The sequence below is a fragment of the Lepus europaeus genome, chromosome 2, assembly GCF_033115175.1.
Source record: "Lepus europaeus isolate LE1 chromosome 2, mLepTim1.pri, whole genome shotgun sequence".
NCBI classification, from domain to species: domain Eukaryota; kingdom Metazoa; phylum Chordata; class Mammalia; order Lagomorpha; family Leporidae; genus Lepus; species Lepus europaeus.
Window position 1 is genome coordinate 150,600,858 of NC_084828.1, and position 20,737 is coordinate 150,621,594.

The following is a 20,737-nucleotide window of genomic DNA, read 5'->3' on the forward strand; positions in this document are numbered from 1 at the left end:
GCTTTCATCCAAACACACACACACACACACACACCACTTCCAGTGGCCCTGTAGAATGCTTCTGATGGTATCTGGTGGTCCCTGGATCTTTGAAGACAGAAGCCATGACACTGTTGAGGCCATGAAACTCTCCACTTGATTTGACCTAAAACTGATGCCCACTGGCTGCACCAAGATCATTAAGTGCATGGAGCTGCACAAGTAGCCATTGCATGGGTAAGGTGGACCCAGCCTGAGAAAGAGTTGCTTTCTGAAGCTTTCTTGTATAATCTTTTCAATACGTGCTGTACTGGGAAGGTACCTTCATGCTCAATTAATCCACTTCCTCTAGAGATGACAAAAGGTGTCATCAAAGCAGAGAAAAATTCAGCCCATGACACCCAGGTAATAGACAGCCATGACTTGCAACTTATTTTTTTTCAACTTCTAATGCAACCCCCATGGAAAGTTTAAAAATAACAACTTACCCTCCCGTGCATTGGTACACATACTTTCTTGCAGGGGCAGATATACATCTTTCAGTTTGTCAAAATCGTTGACATGGATGGTGTTTTCTTTATTCCCTGCCATAGCCTCAAGTTCTTCTTGGTTGGCCTTTCCTACACCCACTGCAAAGATGGTGATGCCTTTGTTTCTTAATTTCAGGGCTGTGTCATTGAGAAGATGCCGATCGTGGGATTCCCCATCTGTGATGATAATCAGCATCTGCTTCACGTTTTGCTTGATGCGGCTGCCGTGCCGCTCCTCAAAGAGGGTAGCCGAGTGACTGAGAGCCTTAGCGGTGAAGGTGGACCCGCCAGTGTCCCTGCGCCTCCTCAGATGCTCAATAATTGCTGAACGGTTTGAGTATGTGTTCAGGTAAAAGAGAATGTCAGGATCATCAGAATATCTGAGGGCTCCAAACTGAACTCGGTCCCTGCCAACATCTGACTTCTTCACCAAATGGGTCGTCAGGTTAATCATGCTTTCTTGCTGTTCTGAATTTATGCTGCCTGAATGATCCAACACGAACACGACGTCTAACAGTTGAATCCTTTTACAATCTGCAAAAGAGAAAATTCATAGACTTTCTACAGTGCGTTCTACACAGAATGCTGAGAAGGAAAGCAAACGGACATTTCCCATGAGCCTGTGATGTGCCAGAACATTCCATCCCACTTATTTCTTAGGGGTGCTGTTGCTAGTTTACAGAGCTAGAAGCTGAGGCTCATGAGGTGCAACTTCCCCAGACGACAGTTCCGAGGACACTTATCCCCTTATTTACGCGACTCTACAGTCAGGAACCCTCGTGCTGCTCCGCTCTCCTCTGCCGTATCTCATCAGCACATGGAGCACCTTTGCCAAGTAGGCTTTCAACTCAAAGGAACAGAAGTTAGCTCAATCCCAATACAATGCTGAGACGCCCTGGTGTTTGCCAAACTGGCCTGCTGTTCTAGAGAGTTCAGGAACTCCTTGAATAAGCCCCACTCCCTCTGGCTCCAGCTTCACGTGAGCTTCCAGCAGTCAAACCTCGCCTGCACATCACACCTCTGTGCACTTGTTTTTGCTCCTTCCTCTGACTCCTAAATTCAACTCAAAAAATAAACAGAGTGTCCTATTACCTCTTCCTTGTCTCCAAGGTCCCCTCCACATTAGAAGCCAAGCAATCACTCTGGCCAAGTCTCCAAAGTACATACATCCTCCCTTCTCTCCTCTCTCTTTTCATTCTCTCAGTAACTTATAACATGAGCTCATGCCTTCCAGTTTCATTTTCCCCCATTTTCCACATACCTGCCTTATTTCTGGCAGTGAAGTTTCAAATTTACAAGTCTCAGACAGTGTGGAGAGCCCAGGCTACACCTGCACAAAGCTGGGGCAGCTGTCCGCTGGGCTTTGTGATTAGTCATCACTTGACACCTGTTTATGAGTCAGCTAAAATTTCACCTTCTGCCATGGAGTGGGCCTCCATGAGCATCACAGTTTTCAAAATGAAGAAACACCAGGAAGAGCCCTGCAGGCTGCAAAGTTGGGTCTGAGGACTTTAGGGACACCTCTCAAGGTGACCAAGAATTTAGACACCACTCCCACTCTTGGAAGAAGGAAAAACTCCAATGAAGCTTCCAATGACCAGGGAAGTCTTAGAGATATTGCCTAAGACTCAGAGTTTACAGCCAAGCATTGTATTTGCTAACGAGATGAAAATTCCACACACATAATCATGAAGGACAAAGACTAAGGAGATTTCTATATTGCCAGGGGGAAAAACATGCAGCAAACTTATTCATGTTTTGGTTTATTGTCTTAGTTGTATCTCAAACACAGATAACAGCCAGGGATAAACTTTAGAAGCACTGGTCTTTCTAGTATATCTCCGAAATGATAGCAAGTTCTCATTAAGTGGCATTAAAATTGATAGGCTCAAACTAATTTGAAAAGCACTAGCATTTGCAAGACAAAAATGATGACTATAAGTAACCAGAAAAAAAAGTCACAAATTATAATTTTCCGAAGGTATAGATACATGAACAGATAAATATAAAATACCTGATTGATAGAAGTTTGGGATAATAATGTAAAATAATGAAAATTGTACACTACATATCCAAAATACAAAAGTTTAGGGTTTTTTTTGGTGTTAGGTGCTTAAGAGACTGGATTTAATTAACCAAGAGGAAGATAAGTTTGTATTTAGAATTATTTACTCCTCACTAATAGTTATAGATAGCTAAGAAACAATTCCATGAAGTCATTTGAGATTAAAATTGGCTCTGGAAAAATCTGGGCATGCAAGTATTAAATATTTGGAAGTTAGTATAAAACTCTAAGACCTCCTTGGAATACATATTTCAATGTTTACTTAATTATTTGAAAGGTAGAGAGAGAGAGAGAATATGAAAGAGAGAATATGAGTGAATGAATGAGAGATCTTCCATCCATGTTTCACCCCACAATGCCCTAAACAGCCAAGGTTGTGCCAGGCCAAATTCAGGAGCTAGGAACTGAATCTGGGTCTTCAAATGGGTGGCAGGGACCCAAGTCCCTGAGTTGTCATCTGCTGCCACCCAGAGCGCAGTGGCAGGAAGCTGGGTTGGAAGTGGAAGAGTCAGAACTTGATCCTAGACACTGATGTGGGATGTGAGAGCCCCAAACAGTGTCTTCACCCGCTGGGCCACAACACCACCCCGTCTTAGAATATATTTGAGGTCACGAAGGCCAGCCTATTTGGTACCAAGCAAGCTGCCAAAATTGTTCATCCAGAGGTCATAGATGTTTTAATATAACTAAAACTTAACACCAAAGCCCAGGTAGAGACTGAGCCCAGAATACAACACACAGTTCACCCACTGTTGAGTCAGTAGCTCACATCCTGGAATCCTGAAGGGTGGCTGGGTCACTTACCATGAAGAGTACACACACGGAAGATGAGTTTCCTTTCTATCTCCTTTAGGTCCTCAAAGTTCTCAACATGGAAAACCAGGCTGCCGTCCCCACTGATCTCCTCCAGCTGCGTCCTGTTGGCGCCATACACCCCCACAGATAAGATGATCACACCCTTGTCCCGGAGAGCCACGGCAGGTTCTCTCACGTCATCCTGAGCTTCTCCATCCGTGATGAGGATGAGGAACTTTTTGACCCCGTGTCGGGCCCCCTTGGATTGAGTGAAGTATGTATCTATGAATTTGAGTGCACTTCCCGTCAAGGTGTTTCCAGTGATGAGAAGCATTTTGTCTATTGCATCTGAAATTTCTTTTTGGGTGAAGTACTTATTAAGCGGGAACTCTTCCTTATTATAATCACTGAACTGAGCGACACCAATTTGAGTTTTATCTGCACCAATTTGAATCTTAGTTAATAGGGTTTGCATGAAGCTTTTCATTTTCTCAAAATTTGTATATCCTATACTGCTAGAACCGTCCACTAGAAACATGATGTCAGCCTTCATGTCTTCACATCCTGTATGTCACAGAAAAGAGACCAGAAATAAACCAGGTTGGCAGAATCCAAATATGCAGAAACAGTGAAGCAGTCGTAAGTGCATTAATGAGAAAACATTGAAAACTAACTCAAGCAACTGCTGTTACGTATGAAAGTTCAGTTTGTTTTTTTAATTGAATCTTGCCAACTAGAACCCTGAATCAGAAATCCACTGATGCTTAACCATGGAGTTTTAAACAGGAAATGTAACTTCCAACGTGTGTATTTATTCATTCATGCATACATACGTGCATTTATTGCTCATAAGGCATTCACTCATAATTCTTGAGACACAGGAAGTGCCAAGCATCAGGCTATGTGTCCAGGATGCAATGGTGATCAAAAGAAAAGGAATTAAACTAAAGTGATCAGTTCCCAGGCTTCATGGGGCTAGTATTCCAGGAGTATGTGTATATTCTTGAAAAAATGCAATTATAGGTAATCTTTAAATAGTCTTATATTCTGGGGTAACTTTGAGTTATTTGGTAACTCTAGAAGTCAGGATTAAAGATTTAGTTAGCACATATCTGTTCAACATGGATTGCTCTTTTGTATATACATAAAGTTAACACATAGCCTATAGATTGAAAATGAACATGTATGTGCTTACGTGTAAATGTATACAGATACAAGACCAATTTCAATAAACTATTCAAAACAGTGTTATTAATTCATGATATATATGTTGTTTGCTTATATAACATTCAAGTGTATTGTCTTATATGTACCTCCTTGGTCTTATCTCTTTTGTGTGTGTGTCTAATTGTATCTTCTTAGCCACCTCCACCTCAGCATCATGGGGTATATCCCACACTAGTTGAAATTAAACACTTAGCATCAGCCATATATGGAAAAATTAGATGTTAATTATTTTTTAATAACTTGGGCTGTGTAAGGCCAATCCTCTGATCCACCAAGGAGATTAGCATCCTTATTTTAAGACCCACACTGCCATGAGCCATCTAAAAAGTGGTAAGCTGAGAAGTCACTGAAGGTGTTTGTGGCCTTGGCAAAGCCCCATTACTGCAAAGTGTAGAAGATGATCTTCCATGCAACACACATGAAGGAATGGACTTCTACACGAAGGTTATCATCACAGGGTCTACCGTCTTTGGCTGACTCTTGTTTCCCAATATCTGTTTTTCTCGTTTTTTTTTTTTTTATATTAATACATTTCAGCCATGTAGATGGACGCCCAGCTAAGGACTATTTCCTAGCCTTTGAAACTAAAGGCTGAGACTCAGTTTTGCCCAATAGATAAGAGCAGATGTGAGCTGGCCACCTCTCAGTCTAAGCATTAAAACAACTCGGTGTAGTGGGCTCTCTTGGTCCTTATCCCTTTGATTCAATGTGATGGGAGATGATAAGAAAACTGGAAGCTACAGCTGAGGATGGAAAAGCCCCTCCCCTGGAGCCTGACTGCTCACCTGAACTATCATATAAGAAAGAAACAATATTGAATGGGATGGAGCCTTTGTTCTAGCAGCTTACCTGACCTTTACCAGCACACCACGCCTCACTTCCTTGGCATCTGCTCTGGGACGTACCTGTTTTCTAGCCCCTCAAGCTTTGGATGTGCAGTTTGCCTGCCTCTCTGTTCGTCTCATGACTCACTTCCTCATCTACAGTTGGTTTCTGGCTCCGGGTATGCACTGATAATGCTCAACTTATAAGTATTCTCTGAGGTAGGTCTGATCCTCCTTTTATAGGGGGTCACTTCTAAAGGGTTCATTGAAAATGAAATTAAAAGATATGTTTAGCTGGCGCCGTGGCTCAACAGGCTAATCCTCCGCTTTGCGGCGCCGGCACACCGGGTTCTAGTCCCGGTCGGGGCACTGATCCTGTCCCGGTTGCCCCTCTTCCAGGCCAGCTCTCTGCTGTGGCCCGGGAGTGCAGTGGAGGATGGCCCAAGTGCTTGGGCCCTGCACCCCATGGGAGACCAGGAGAAGCTCCTGGCTCCTGCCTTCGGATCAGCACAGTGTGCTGGCCACGGTGGCCATTGGAGGGTGAACCAATGGAAATAAGAAAGACCTTTCTCTCTGTCTCTCTCTCTCTCACTGTCCACTCTGCCTGTCAAAAAATAAAAAAATAAAAAATAAAAAAATAAAAGATATGTTTATTTTGCTGCAGAAACATTAAAAATCCATGCTCCTCAAAAGGTCCATGAAAATACATACTATGCAAAACCTATCAAAGTTAACTTTTTTTAAAAAAATCCATTTCCACAAACTTTTTGAAGTACCCTCTTCTGTGAAGACTTTTAAGGCTCAAGTGAAAAAATGAGTTGAACCATAGTCTACCTAAAGCCTACACTCATTTCCTTGCCACTGCTCTTGCCTATACACACACACACACACACACAGAGCTCATGTGTAGATTAGAGTGTCACTCCACAGCAGTGGGCTTCTCAAGGCCATGATACTGCTAGCAATCTTTCTATTTTCAGCTTCCCAGATGGTGCTGGGCAGCTCTCTATAGAGACATTCTCTGATCTTGGCAATTGGTTAAACTTGCGGTGCTGAACCCCCCCATGATGATTAAGGAAGTTAGCAAACTGTCAGGCAGACAAGTGGTCACATCATGCCTTGTCTCCGGCTGGCCACTGATGTGCCTAAAGTAATCAGTGGACTAAAGAGAATGAGGCCTTATTTGTTGTAGTTACCTTTTTCTGTGCAGATGCTATGGACAATTTCCTTTTTTATGCTCTTTAAAGCATCAGTATTCTGCCCAAAGTTAACCCTTTCTTCTGCCCCAGCAATTTGCAGCAGTTCTTTTTTATGGGCCTTCCCAATGCCGATCGCATGGATGGTGATCTGTTCAGCCCTTATTCTCTTTGCAGGCCCCAGGACTTCATCTTCAGACTTCCCGTCAGTCAGCACAAGGAGGTAACAGGGCACCTGGCTTGCCCTAGCCTGCCTTCCTTTCTTCATGATGGGCAGGATGAAGTCCAGGGCTTTCCCGGTGAGAGTGCCGCCTTTAAGCTGCTTGATGTTATAAATGGCCTTTCTTAAGCCACTGTTATCATGATAGACATCAATGTCGAATTCTACTGCTCTGTCATTGGAGTACTGCACAACGCCCACACGGACTTTATCTGGGCCGATGTTAAACATCTCTATCACCGCCAGCATAAATTCCTTGATTTGCAAAAACTGTTTGTCCCGGATACTGCTTGAGCCATCAATGAGAAAATAGATATCGGCTTCCTTTGTATCCACACAGCCTGCAAGGAAAAAAAAAAATAAATAGAATGTAGAAAATGCATTCCTGTTAATTAGAAGAATCTTTATGGATTTGTTTGTGGGTTTATGGAGACACATAAGGTGGTGAGGTTCCGAAGGGTGAGAACCCTTGGTATTTGCCCCAACCCTGTGTACTTCCTCGAGCAAGTTCATGTCCATTTGCTCCCTTAAAATTTGCAACCGCCTTGAGAAGAAATTGCAGCAAAGCAAGGCATAGCAGTTCAGCTAAGGTCACACAACCAGTAGATTAAAGAGTACGGTGAAATCCCAAAAGCTCCAGGCTCAACGTGAGGCAGTTTCTCTAGAACTGACATCTGCCTTCTTGGATGGTTTATGCTTTATCATGTTTGAGAGCTATCATGGGGTTGATGACTACCTATTCTTACTACCCCGAAACGTCTTCATCTCAGAGTAAGTAGAATGGTATAGTTAAAGCTAAAATCAAATCGTAGTACTCTTCTGATGAAACGCTGCATCACTGAATTTAGAACTTAAAAAAAAAAAAATCAGGCTCATCTTTCCTCCTGCTCTTCTTGTTGACCCTACTTCCAGCAGAGATGCTCACTCAGTGTGTGCTCCAACCACACGGGGCTTCCATTGCTTGAAAGTGCCTCAGGGTCTTTGCACTTGCTTTTCTCTTTCCCTGGAATATTCTCCCTCTCACGCGCTCCCCTGGCTTGTTCCTTCTCAGCATGGATGTGCCATGTCAAACAGCAGTTCTTGAAAAAAGACCCTGGCTTCCCCTCTGCCTGGAGCCCGGGGCTCATTTCCTATCGCACTGCCTGTTAATTTTCTTTGTGGCACCTTCTGAAATCAGCCTGCTTATTTATTCGTCAACACAGCCTGTTTCCCACCACAGAATGTCAGCTCCACGAGGAGAGACTTGGCCTAACTCTCTGCTTCTGCCCAGGAGGTCCAGCACATAATATGATGGAAGCATTTTTCTAAAAAAATAAAAGATCTTTCAATGTGCCTTCCTTTGTTCAGGCAAATCGATTTTTAAAAATTAGTTTATTTATTTGAAAGGCAGAGTGACAGAGAGAGCAGGAGAGGGAGAAGGAGGGTGGAGGAGGAGAGGGAGAAGGGATACAGAGAGAGATACAGAGAGAGAGAGAAGAAAGAGGGAGGGAGATCTTCCATCTGCTGCCTGCAACAGTCAGGGCTGAGCCAGGCCAAACCAGAAGCTTAAAATGTAGGCGTCCTAAGTGGCAGCTTCACCCGCTACCCTACAGTGTCTGTCCAGAATCCTTTTTTTAATAAGTAGTTTAACTTTCAAAATGGTGTGTTTACTATTTTTGGTCATTCATTGAAACAGGATAGAATAAAGAGCATATTTTCAAAATGTAGGTTATGTATGCCATTATCTAGCAGAACCTAAGCACTGATCTTTCAAATACAAGAGAATTTAATCATTTCAAAATTGTTTTCTTTCTTGACAACTCTTGGACTACTTATCACTACCTACATTACTTCAAGCTACCACTGTTCTTGAAGAGAGTAGAAATATTAGAAAAAAGTTTGGGCCGGCGCCATGGCTTAACAGGCTAATCCTCCGCCTTGCAGCACTGGCACACCGGGTTCTAGTCCCGGTCGGGGCGCCAGATTCTGTCCCGGTTGCCCCTCTTCCAGGCCAGCTCTCTGCTATGGCCTGGGAAGGCAGTGGAGGATGGTCCAAGTCCTTGGGCCCTGCACCTGCATGGGAGACCAGGAGAGGCACCTGGCTCCTGGCTTCGGATCAGCGAGATGCGCCGGCCACGGCGGCCATTGGAGGGTGAACCAGCGGCAAAGGGGAGGACCTTTCTCTCTGTCTCTCTCTCTCACTGTCCACTCTGCCTGTCAAAAAAAAAAAAGAAAAAAGTTTGACCTTGAGAATTAAACTATGGAATCAATACATAAAGGATCAAGGCAAAGATAAGCCATTATCTGAAAAAAATAGGACTGGTTCCAGGCAAGCAAAACTTGAAAACCACCAAGATGAATTGATTTCTATATCTAGCCAAGAAGTAAGTGTTCAGGTAGAATGGTCAGCCATGAAGGCAGGCAAACTATGAGCTCTGTGGGTGACTGTGGTGAAGCCTGGTGACCACTGCCCAGAGCTGTGCTGCCACACCAGCTACTGGGCACATGTTACTCTGAAAATGTGATTTAGGCTACTTAGCTACTTAAAATTCTACCAGATTGAAAGTCAACTCCTTCATTGTACATATCAAGCGCTCAACAGTTCCATGTTGCTATAGTAGCTACCCTATTGGACAGCAGACATATAGAACATTCCCATCATTACAAAATTTTGATTGGACAGTGCCAAAGAAAAATGTGTCTCTTGGGTCAAGGCCCCATCTGTACTGTTATCAATACAGACAGATACAGGAGTCAACACGCATATTTAATTTTAAAATAGAGACAGCTATCCAACCGGATGCCACTAGGCATTTCAATCATGAAAGGAATGCTCTTACTCTGATTTTGCAGTCCCCAGCAGTCTTGATTTACAATTGAGCTCCTTCCTTGGCATACATATAGGTTAATAGAAGTCTACCCTTGACTCACTGAAGTACTGTTTAATAAACTGAACAGCTACTATGTGTGAGATGTAGCTGATATAGCAGAGACCAAGCCAGATACAGAATGTTCCTCTATGTCTTAATTATTCTGAAACTGCAAAGCTGGCTGCCAAACTCTGGCCCACGCACGAGTCCATTAGGAACCTTACAAAATGCAAGTTTCCAGGCCAGGGCTTGGGCCTCTGAATTGGTCACAAGCTCCTTGGGAGACTCTAAGTGGACAGCAGATACTGTTGGTTGTCTGCCTGTATCTGCTCAGCTCTTTTACCGTTTTGGGTACTCTGGATCCTAGTGCTTTGCTTTCCCTCCCAATGGCACACAACACATCTGTGTGTGGAATATGCCAGTGTTCCCAGAACCCTCTTTCCCTGGCACTTGACCCAGAAGTGTCTAGAAGTTCACATTCTGCATCGTGCTGGGAAATAAATTCTCTAGTTACATTGCGCCTTGCCAGCTTGATCTAGGCTGTCTCTAGAATGTCACCATAGAACTGAGCCCACGTTATCTCCATGAGACATTTCTTACCGTCCTTCCCTTTCCAGTCCCACTTGCTCACTTTCCTGACATTTTCCAGTCTCTGTGGAGCACACTTCCTAATTCATCCATTTCCTGTGAGTCCTTGTCTAGCATCTGCCTCTGAGGGACCCAACTGAAGTCAGACACCAGCATTTGGGAGTGAGTGAATTAACCTAACCTGGCTAGGGAGGACTTACAGACAATACGCAGTCCTTGTGGAAGGCCCTTGCCCTTGCTTTGATCCCACACCTTCCCATTTAGAATTTCTGTAATAGCAAAAATAATTTTTGGTCACAGCATTATAAAGTCCCAATACCACATAGTCATCCTGAGCCATAATAGTTGGTACTAGACCAAGGCAGCTCCCATTCTGAGGGACTCCCCTACCTATCTTTCAGGAGGTAATAGGGGACTTGTTTCTTGCTACTACTTTGAAAATCTAGGACCATCGCAGGATGCAACATGAATCCTGCCTTCTACCTACTAGTCTGAATTGAAAGTTAGTTTGCAATCATTGGAAAATTACAATTCTTTTCCAAATGAGTGCTGCCAAATTCCAGTGTCAACTGTTTGGAACTGTCTTATCTGTAAAGAAAAATATATGCAGATGACTCAGAATTAGATAAACTCCAAAAATCACATTAAGTATCTCCTGTCATAAACCTTCAAAAAGAGCTCAGTAAAATCATAGCAGATTCACAAAGCATCTTAAATAGCAAATTGTTCACTAGGAAGAAAGGAAAAAAGATAATTTAAAAGATCAAAATGTGGGAATGTAAGCATGGTTGGACTCAAAGATATATGTAGAAGGATGATCTCTGCAAGACTTTAAAAACAAAATGCTGGCATTGACCTATATAACCAACAACATAAGACATGTTAAACAAATGACGGCACATCAAACAACAAAGTATTTTCCTAATCTAAAAAAGAATTTTGAAAAAGAATATTTAAGGAAATGGCTAAAATTCATAATATAAAGTTGATAGAAAAGTGGCTAAGATGACTTCTATTGGTTAATCCCTAAATTCATTTTCCCTTTCTCCTACATTAATGGGCTCCCAGTTTTTAATCTCCAAACGTGGCTGTCCCAGATGAAGACTACATGTCCCAGTTCCCATCTCTACAGTGAGGTGTGACATGTGACAAAGTTCTGGCCAATGGGATATAAGCAGAAGTGGAGTGTGTAATTCTGGGTGTATCCTCAAAGGAAAGTGGACAGCGACTTGCCCTTCTTCCTGTTCATCTTCCTTGGTTGCTGGATGTGAGTGTGATACCTGAAACAACTATCTTGGATTATGATCCTAGCAATGAAGGCCACAAACAACAATAAAAATAAATAATAAAACAGAAAGAGATAGAGTCCCTGACCCTGTGATACACCACGCAAGCTCTGTCTGCCTACCTCTGGACTTTGTGAATCAGTAAAAACTATTTTGCTCTGTTTTAATCACCCTTGTCTTGGTGTCTTTCTGACAGTCAGGCTCAAATGTATGGAACTGACACTACCCACTTGTATATACCGGCAATGTCCAACATGGCAGCCACTAAATACACATGACTGTCAAAGTTAAATCACATTTAAGTTCAGTTCTTCATCACACTAGCCACATTTGCTGTGCTCCACACACAGCTAAAGGCTGTGGACAGAGCACATCACCAGCATCACAGGCAGTGCAGAGGCACGGTTGTCTGCATTGTGGCACCATTCTTGCAACCCGTGGAGGGGGGTGGTGGTGTCTGTGTGTGGGTGAGTGGAGTGAGGGAGACAGAGAAGAGACTAAAGACAAGAGAAAGAAATGCTAAGAATGGGTTTATCTGAACATAAGATTACAAGTGGTTTTATTTTCTTCTTCATGCTTATACTATAAAAAGTGTAATTTTTATAATTAACATGTTACTTTTTCACACTTTCCTTTGGTTATGTTGAACATGCTATAAAATTGATCTATTATAAGGACATAGTTGAATGATCTTTAGTAAAGGTATAAAGTTGTGCAACCAACACCAAAATCCAGTTTTAGGACATTCCCACAATTCTAGAAAGTCCCCTTATGCATTTACAGTCACTCTTCACTCCTGCCCCAGCCCTGGGCAGCCAGTTGTATTATTTAAAAAAACAAACATACCAGTTTTATCAAGTTCCATTTGTTCTGCTACAGTAGAAACTTGGGCCCATATTTCATTCTGGAGCTTTTTCAGGAACTTTGTGGTGTAATTTCCCAAGTCTGCATAGGAGCTCATGATGGAAATGGACTGCCCAGGGGGGTAAGACACTATTTCTTCCAACTGGGTACTGTTAGCTCCCCGGATGTTCACTGCAAACACAGTGACGCCCTCTAGCCGGAGGTCCAGTGCGGCATCGCGCACCTCATCGTCCGAGGGTCTGCTGGTGACCAGCACTGCAATCTGAGGCACGCCCTGGGCCCGTCGGCTGCCTCCGGCCTCCGAGAAGCCCTCTCTCCTCAACTGCTCGATGGCAGCTCCTGTATGGGCTCTTCCAGCCTGGAGAGAAAGCTTCTGGATCTGCCGCCGGAATTCAGATTGGCTCCTGCTGGATCTCAGAGAAGAGACGGTCTTGGTGCTAGTGCTGTAACGCATCAGGCCGAGCCGTATGCAGTTCTCCTTCACGTCCATGGAGCTGCTGATGTCTTCCAGAAACGTCTGCAGGTGCCTCAGGTTTTGTCTGCTCCCGAGTGACTCATCCACCAGGAACACGAGGTCGGCCAGCGAATCTTTCTGACAGGACATCGGGAGGGGAACTATGGGAGAGAGAAAGCAGGAGGATGAGCATAAACCACTGGCCCCGGAGTGAAAAGGTGCTTCGCTGCATGTCAAAAGGCATTAGTGAAGACAGCGGAGTCGTGGAAGAGGCAAGTCTTACACAGTGATGGACTCCAGACGCTTTGCATATGGTGTTCTTTCTAACTGCAGAAGGTTTCTTCCCAATACTCCTGCTATACCCCACCACCATCGCCCACTTCCATCATCTCCATGTCCACCTCTCCCATCACCACCACCGTCTCCATGGCCACCACTACCAGCATCATCCTCTCCCTCCAGGACCACCGTCACCACCACCTCTCTGCTGGGGAGCAGGGATGTGTAAGCGGAAACATCTCTGACCTCAGGAAGCTCACGTTCTACAGAGAGGGCAGATAACCCAGCTGTATTATTGCAGACAGCAGTGACAGCAAGGTGAGTTGGCTGAGTGACAGTGCTGGGGGTATGGAAACAGGGGGCTTAACTGACCTTGGCCATGAAGAAGCCAAGGAAGGATTCTCTGAAAGGATCATATTTAGTTGAAAAATGAAAGGGGAGAAGGATTCAGCCATGCGGAGTTCTGAAGAAAAAAGCATTCTGGGAGGAAGAACAGGAAGAGGCGGGAACAAGCAAGGAAGAAGCCCAGAGTGGGCCAATGAGTGATGGAGACAAGGGTGGGTGAGGTCAGAGAGAGGCAGGGTGCACATCGCCTGCAAGCCACAGGGTCTGATTTAAATCTTTTAAGTATCACTCTTGTTGTTGAAGCGAAATGATGAATTCAGGGAAACAAACTGCCCTGGTCCAGAAACAGGTAATAGTTCCTGGACAAGAGCAGCAGCAGCTGAAATGGAGCAACAGGGGCAGTTTTGAGCCATGGCTTAGAGGCAGAACAGAAGATTTGGTACACTGGATGCAAGTCGGGAGAACAAACGAGGAAGTGACGGAAATCCTTGGGTTTCAGGGCTAAACAGCTCAGTGAATGGTTGGTGGGGTCTTTTTCCAAGCGATGGATAAACAAGTTACAGAGGAAATTCAAGAGTTCCATTTCAGGCATGCTGAGTTTGGGATACTACTGAGCATCTGAGAGGAGATGCCAGGTGAGCAGTTGATTATGGGTTTCTACCATACAAGGGAGAGGACACCATGTTCACATAAAACAGCTGCTCAGAAGAGCACAGAGGGATGAAGCTCAAGTGTGGAAAGTGTAACCACGAGCTACCCAGGAGCACTGCAAGCTCATGGAAGGTGGGATGCACATCGTACTTATTTCTATCTTTCCAGTACCTGGCACCTGTGGTAGCTCAGAACTATTTATGGAATTAAAACATAATTCACATAACCCTACCAATCAACTCTAAATTCTACACATTTGGATTAAATAAACTCCCAGCATGACCTGCTCAGGTTAGTATCTATTTGTAAATAGTTGTTACTCTTAATAATAGCAAACTGGGTAGAATGCCATAGAAGTCACTTCACTTATATCATAAGGTAGACACTACTACCTCTACTTCATGGGTAAGGAAACAGAAGCTCCGGGTTTCAATGACGTACTCAAGGCCGTGTGTGGCCAAGGCAGGGATTGAGCCCCGATCTCCCTGACTCCAAGGCACTGCTGCACTGTAGTACCGTGAGATAAGTCAGGAGAGAGAAGCGCGGTCAGCAGTGAGCCCTGGGAGAAGGTGGTGGGGGCAGGCTTTTGGCATAGTCGTTAAGATGTCCCTTGGGACACCCACATCCCATATCAGAGGGCCTCACTTCAAGCCCTGGCTCTGCTCCCTAATCCAGCTCCCTGCTAATGTGCACCCTGGAAGGTAGTAGATGATGGCTCAAGTGCTTGGGTCCCTGCCACCTGCCACCCATGTGAGAGACATAAATTTGGTTACCAGCTCCTAGCTTCCACCTGGCCCAGCCACGGTTGTTGCAGGTATTTAGGGAGTGAACTAGAAGATGGGAGATCTCCATCTCAATATCTCTTTCTTCCTCTTCTTCCTCTCTCTCTCTCTCTCTCTCTCTCTCTGCCTTTTAAATAAATAAATGTTTAAAAAATGTAAAAGAAGGCGGCAGAGCCCACTGCCTCGAAATGCTCAGGCTAAGAGGCCACTTAGAGGGATGAAGAGTCTCTAATCTCCCAGAGGAAGGGGAAGCAGCACACATGGCCTAGGAATTTGCTATGCATCTGCAGTGCCCCCAGGCAGGAGGAGACATTGGGAGATGAAAAGGGAAAGGAACTCCCCAGTACCCAGGGACAACACTAACTGTAACCCTCACCAAGCCTCATTTTCTCTTCTTGGCCATAGAGCTAGATTGACTTCCCAACTTCACATGGGTGTGGCCTTGTGACTAAGATCTGCCAGTGACATGTGGGCAGAAGTAGCTTCTGTCTCTTCCAGGTGTGGGCCACAAAACCCTCCCAGGAATGGTCTCCCATCTTTTTCCCCCTCCCACCAGCTGTATGCCAAATCCCAGGGCACTTGGGAAGGCAGATTTGCAAATGGAAGAGCTATCACCTAGACACCTGAATAGAGGAAAGAAAGCTGGCCACCTAAGCACTGGCACTGTAATGTGACAAACAGAATGACGTCATTCTTAGGAAATCTATTACTGAAGCCTAGGCTCATTGACTAAAAGCAAATCAGCTGCTAGTTACAATCACGGCACTGGGGATTGGTGGAACAGGAAGGAAGTCCCAAGATCAGTTCAAGATCATCTCAACCCACACATATAACAGATGAGGGTGCTGATGACAATCACTCTTCCAAGGTCATAGAGCCAGCCAGCCAGTGGCATTGTCTGCAGCTTTTTTTTTTTTTTTTAAATTCATTTATTTATTTGAAAGGCAGAGTTACACAGAGAGAGAGAACGAGAGACAAAGAGAAAGGTCTTCCATCTTCTGGTTCGCTCTCCAAATAGTTTCAACGGCCAGGACTGGGCTAGGCCAAAGCCAGGAGCCAGGAACTTCTTCCAAGTCTCCCTCATGAGTACGGGGGCACAAGTAGTAGGATCATCCTCCATTGCTATCCCAGGGGCATTAGCAGGGAGCTGGAATGGAAGTGGAGCAGCCAGGACTTGAACTGGCACCTACACGGGATGTTGGCATTGGAGGCTGTGGCTTTAACCCACTGCACCACAATGCCAGCCTTTGGCTGCATCTTTTGACCTTGAGCTCAGGCCATGTTGCACCAGACCAGTTAGCTTTGTGGGTCTCAGTACTAGATAGCACCTGCTCAGAATGGCCTCCTGTCACTACCTGAGCACAGAGGCAGCCAGGAAAGTCCATGATGCTGGGGACTCTTCCTCCCTTCCTCTGGAGAGAATGGCTGCGTCCCCTCGTCAGTAATCAGCAGGGCACACTCACTGGGCACGTCCCTGGCCTGCCCTGTCAGCACCCGCTCAGCCAGATGGCGTGTACAGCTTCCCATCTCATTCTCCCCAGGCTCCACTGGTGCCTTCCGGGAGCAAGTGAACTTTTTGCACTCAAGGGGTCGCGGAATCTTTGTGGAGAGCTCACTCACGACACAACGAGTGGCTTTCAAGTGGGACGTTGTACTGTCAGGAGGCAGAGGTACTCCTCAGTTTGGTCTAGGGCACCAAGAATAAACGTAGATAGGAAAATGGTCCTCCCCTCCCACACGTCTGCACGAACAGCAGACTTCCGAGGGGCCGCAGGCAAAGCACTGCGCATCAGCTGGGGGAGGGGAAGTAGCCTAAAGAGAACAGCAGATGGCTTCTTGGCCTGGAGTCAGGCTTCTCTCAAAGGAGCCGGGTGGTGACGGCCAGGGTAAGAGCGCTCTTCGGCCGCTTCCCACAAACAGACCTCAACGTGGACGCTGCAGCCTTGGCAGGAGGGGGTTGCGGCCACACAGGGCACTGCTGGGTGTTCTCTGACATAAGCTGGGGAGGACTGCGGGTTGGAGGGTGTGACAGCTGAGCTCTTCCATCACATAAGGAAAGGGTCTTGAGTCAATTCTGTGTGGGTTGTTTCCCACTGATCTCATGATGGGTTGTTTCTGACAGCCCATCAGCCTGTCAGAAGTAGTTACGACAATTACTCACTCCAAAGATTGACTGTTGGAATATGCACTATTACTGAAAGGCAGCTCTTCAGGAAAAAAATGTTTAAATATGAGGAGATGCATCTGAATAACAAAAATGTGGAAAAGATATGTCTTCAATGTGGAAAATGCCAGTATAAAACAACCGCAGGGCTGTGAGAGAAAACGAAGTGAACATTTGGTTTTTGCAGGTCTTGGCGCTCACTGGGGAGATTTTGCCTCTGAGGTCCACAACGGTCCAGGACAGCTGGAGGATGCATGGCCCCCGTTGCCCCCGCTGCCCGCCTGAGAACACTCCTTTTGCTGTGTGCTACCAAGACTCTGACAGCTGCTAATGGGCATCGCCTTCCGGGGTCACCAGGCCCACAGAGACTCACCACGTTTTAGCCCACTGGCACGTACACAGTATTTACTGCATGCCTCACACCACACCAGGACGACGAGGGAAAGACAGCAGCCAAAGATCTTTCCGCATCTGTAGGACTCAGTTAGTCACTCACAGGGAAACAGCACACCACAGTAGACCCAAAGAATACAGATAGAAACACAAGTGGCCAGTTCTGTCTCACGGTGGGAAGGACGGCACGACACATACAGAAATGTATCAGATGTTCAGAAATGTCCACTACTGCGATATGGCTAATCATGGAAACACAGATGGGTACTGCGAGAGAGGAGGCCCGACAGGCACAGATCCACGAGGGGCGCGCGTACCTCCCACGTCAGCATCCACGGCCGCGTCCCTGTACTGCACCGCGTCCCTGATGGCCTGCGTCACGTTGTGCGAGAACGTGCTGAGGTCCCGGGCCGTCCGGAGGCTGAAATGGAACTGAGACGTGGCCATGGCCCTGACGCCCTCCTCAGCAGCCTTCTGCACCCCCACGGAGATGATTCGCACCCCGTCTCGCCGCAGGGCCTCCGCAGCTGCCCCCACGTCGTCCTCGGACTCGGCCGAAGCCAGGACCACCAGGACCGGGGGGAACTGCTTCTTGTCTCTGCCGTCGGGGGCTGCGGAGAAGTAGGCCCTGTGCGCCTCCCGCAGGGCGCTGCCCACGCGCAGGGCGCCGCCCAGGAACTCCACGTTCTTCTTGAGGTGGTTCAGCATGGGGCCCTTGACCTTGAAGGTGCTCAGCCCGAACTCGCTGTGGAGCTGGTCGCTGTACTGCGCCAGCGCCACGCGGAACTTGCTGGCCTCGATGGGGAGGCTGGTGATCATCTTGTTCAGGAAGGCTTTCACGAAAGGGAAGTTCTTAACTCCCAGGTGATCGGAGCTGTCCACCAGGAACACCACGTCGCCATACTGAGGGCCCGGCCCTGTAAAAATAAAAAAAAACAACTAGCAAAGTCAAGGTTAGTGTTGAGCCTTCGTGTTCTGGACCGCAGTATTCATTCGAAACTATATTCAGGTGCTTAGGGTATGAGAATCCCAAAGAAAATGTCTTCCGGAAGTCCAACGGAAGAAATCACACATGTGTTGCTATCATGTCAGGCAAGACTTTTCTCTGAACTCGACAGACACAACTGAAAATCTTTTCTCTTTTTAGTTCTGGGACTTGAAGCTCCGGTGCTGTACTAAAGAAATCAGTAACAAGACCACCCCAAAAGTTCTAAATTGGTCCGTGTACTAATAGCAGTGTTTGGAAACAGTGAACAGTAAGCAGTTGTCTTGGGTTGCAGATCTGAGAGGGATTTTGGCCTATGGGGACAGGCACAGAAGAGAATCAGGATAGGACAGGGGGAAGCAGCCAAGGATTTCCACCAGTGAACTCCAGCTTTGGCTTGATCTGAAGGGCATTCAAAGATGATCTTTGGCCTGCTGGGGAGGGGCCTGCAGCATGAATCGGGGAAGAGCTGTGTTTTGTACTCCCCTGGAAGTCACTCATTCTCTGTTTTCTACCCCAGTATTGGTGGGAAAGAGCTGAGGAGGGGACATCCTCTTGGGTACGGTGGCTCTGGGAAACCCAAGAGCAATTTTCCTGAGGGTGGGGTACAGCTGTGCGCAGCAGCCAGGGCAGCTGGGGGAGACCATGTCCACACGTGAGTCTGTGCAAGGGGAGGCCCCAGCAGCATCTCCTTCAGAGGGGAGCTTGGTTACCTCGCCTCTCGGAATCAGTAATGGGCTGGGAAATGCCTCGCGGCTGGCTCTCTCTTTCAAGGAAATTCGTCAGGAAATCATAGGGTAAACAGTATACTTCTTTGAACTACATTTGCTGTAATTACAACAAAGTATAAAAATTAGTTTTCACACTCTACACCCACACAGGTTGAGTATCCGTTAAGTAAAATTCTGAGGACAAGATGTGTTTCGGATTTCAAATTTGGAATGTCTGCATATGCATGGGGAGACGTCTTGGGGAGGCGACCCAAGTCTAAACATGAAATTCATTCAGTGTTTCATAGACAACTTGTAGATTCAGACTGGAGGTGATCTCATAAACCATTTTTTTTGTTTGTTTTCAATTTATTTTCATTTTATTTGAAAGGGAAAGGGGAGAGAGTGAGAGTGAGAGTGAGAGTGAGTGAGGAAGCAAGAGAGAGAAAGGAAGAGAGGAGAGAGAGAGAGAGAGAGAGATCATCCGTATGTTGGTTTACTCCCCAAATGTGTGCAGCACCAAGGGCTGGAATAGGCTGAAGCCAGGAATCTCAGGGCTCCCATGTAGGTAGCAGGGGCCCGAGTCTTTGAGCTATTGTCTGCTGCTTCCCAGGATGCTCATCAGCAGGATGCTGGAATTGGAGGGGAATCCAAGACTCAAACTCAGCACTCCACTATGGGATAGGGATGTTCCAAGAGGTATAAACTGCCACATCAAACACTGGCCCCAGATGCTATTTTTAGTACATCTGTGTTTTGACTGAGACCTGTCACATGAGCTCAGACATGATACTTCCCTCTGTGGTACCATGTCAGAACTCCGAAAAGTTTCAGATTTTGGACATTTCAGATTTTCAGGCTCAGGCTGCTCAACCTGTATATTTCATGTTTTTTAAAAAGGAAGGCAATGATTTAGCCACCAAAATATTTATAATTTGTCTTCTGTGGGGAGTTTCTTTTCTTTCACTTCTTAAGGTCAGTATTCAAACTGACCTATAAATAAGTATTCTGATTCTATCCATAGAGATGTGGAGCGTTGAGATTTAAGCAAATCAATGAAAAACTAAAGGTTTTCCAGCGGGGTGTAACATAACTCATGACTTGTGCTTTGTGCCATCTCTGAGAGCTTCTGTTTGTTGAGACTGAATAACCTACCATTGCTATGAAATGCTGTGTACTTTGATTGTTTTTAGTAAGTAAATTATTTCTCTCTGTTAATATAAACTTTGTTGAGACAAAAAATTCCTAAAAACAATAAACATAAAGAATACTGGTACCTGGGCTCTGGTCTGCCAATGTTTCCATCCAAAGGATTAGGACAAACAAAATGAACAAGGTCTTCATTTTGCTAGTGAAAGTTTCTTGCCTCTGTTCTGGAAAAAAAAATTATTTATAATATTAAAAGCCCAATTGCATATCAAGAAACAGCTATCAGGATTGCTGGATTGGAGCACAATACACTGAAAACAAGTATCTCTCAAGATATGCCAAGAGTGTTTATCAGGCATTCATCAAGCATTTTGGAGTATTTGTTGAAACCAGATAATACTA

The 20,737-nt window shown here is 45.6% G+C and overlaps 1 protein-coding gene across 1 annotated transcript in view; it reads right to left on the reverse strand.

Annotated features, from left to right (window-relative positions):
- The window catches only part of COL6A5 (collagen type VI alpha 5 chain), a 106,810-nt gene extending 86,280 nt beyond the window's left edge, over positions 1 to 20,530 (reverse strand). Inside the window, exons 1-6 of the mRNA XM_062179081.1 lie at positions 20,464 to 20,530; positions 17,809 to 18,408; positions 12,406 to 13,038; positions 6,617 to 7,177; positions 3,379 to 3,933; positions 468 to 1,043 (exon numbers count right to left, since the gene is read on the reverse strand). Coding sequence (XP_062035065.1) covers positions 468 to 1,043; positions 3,379 to 3,933; positions 6,617 to 7,177; positions 12,406 to 13,038; positions 17,809 to 18,408; positions 20,464 to 20,530 — 2,992 coding nt within the window. The remainder of the gene's footprint in view (positions 1 to 467; positions 1,044 to 3,378; positions 3,934 to 6,616; positions 7,178 to 12,405; positions 13,039 to 17,808; positions 18,409 to 20,463) is intronic.
- Positions 20,531 to 20,737: the final 207 nt, after the last annotated feature.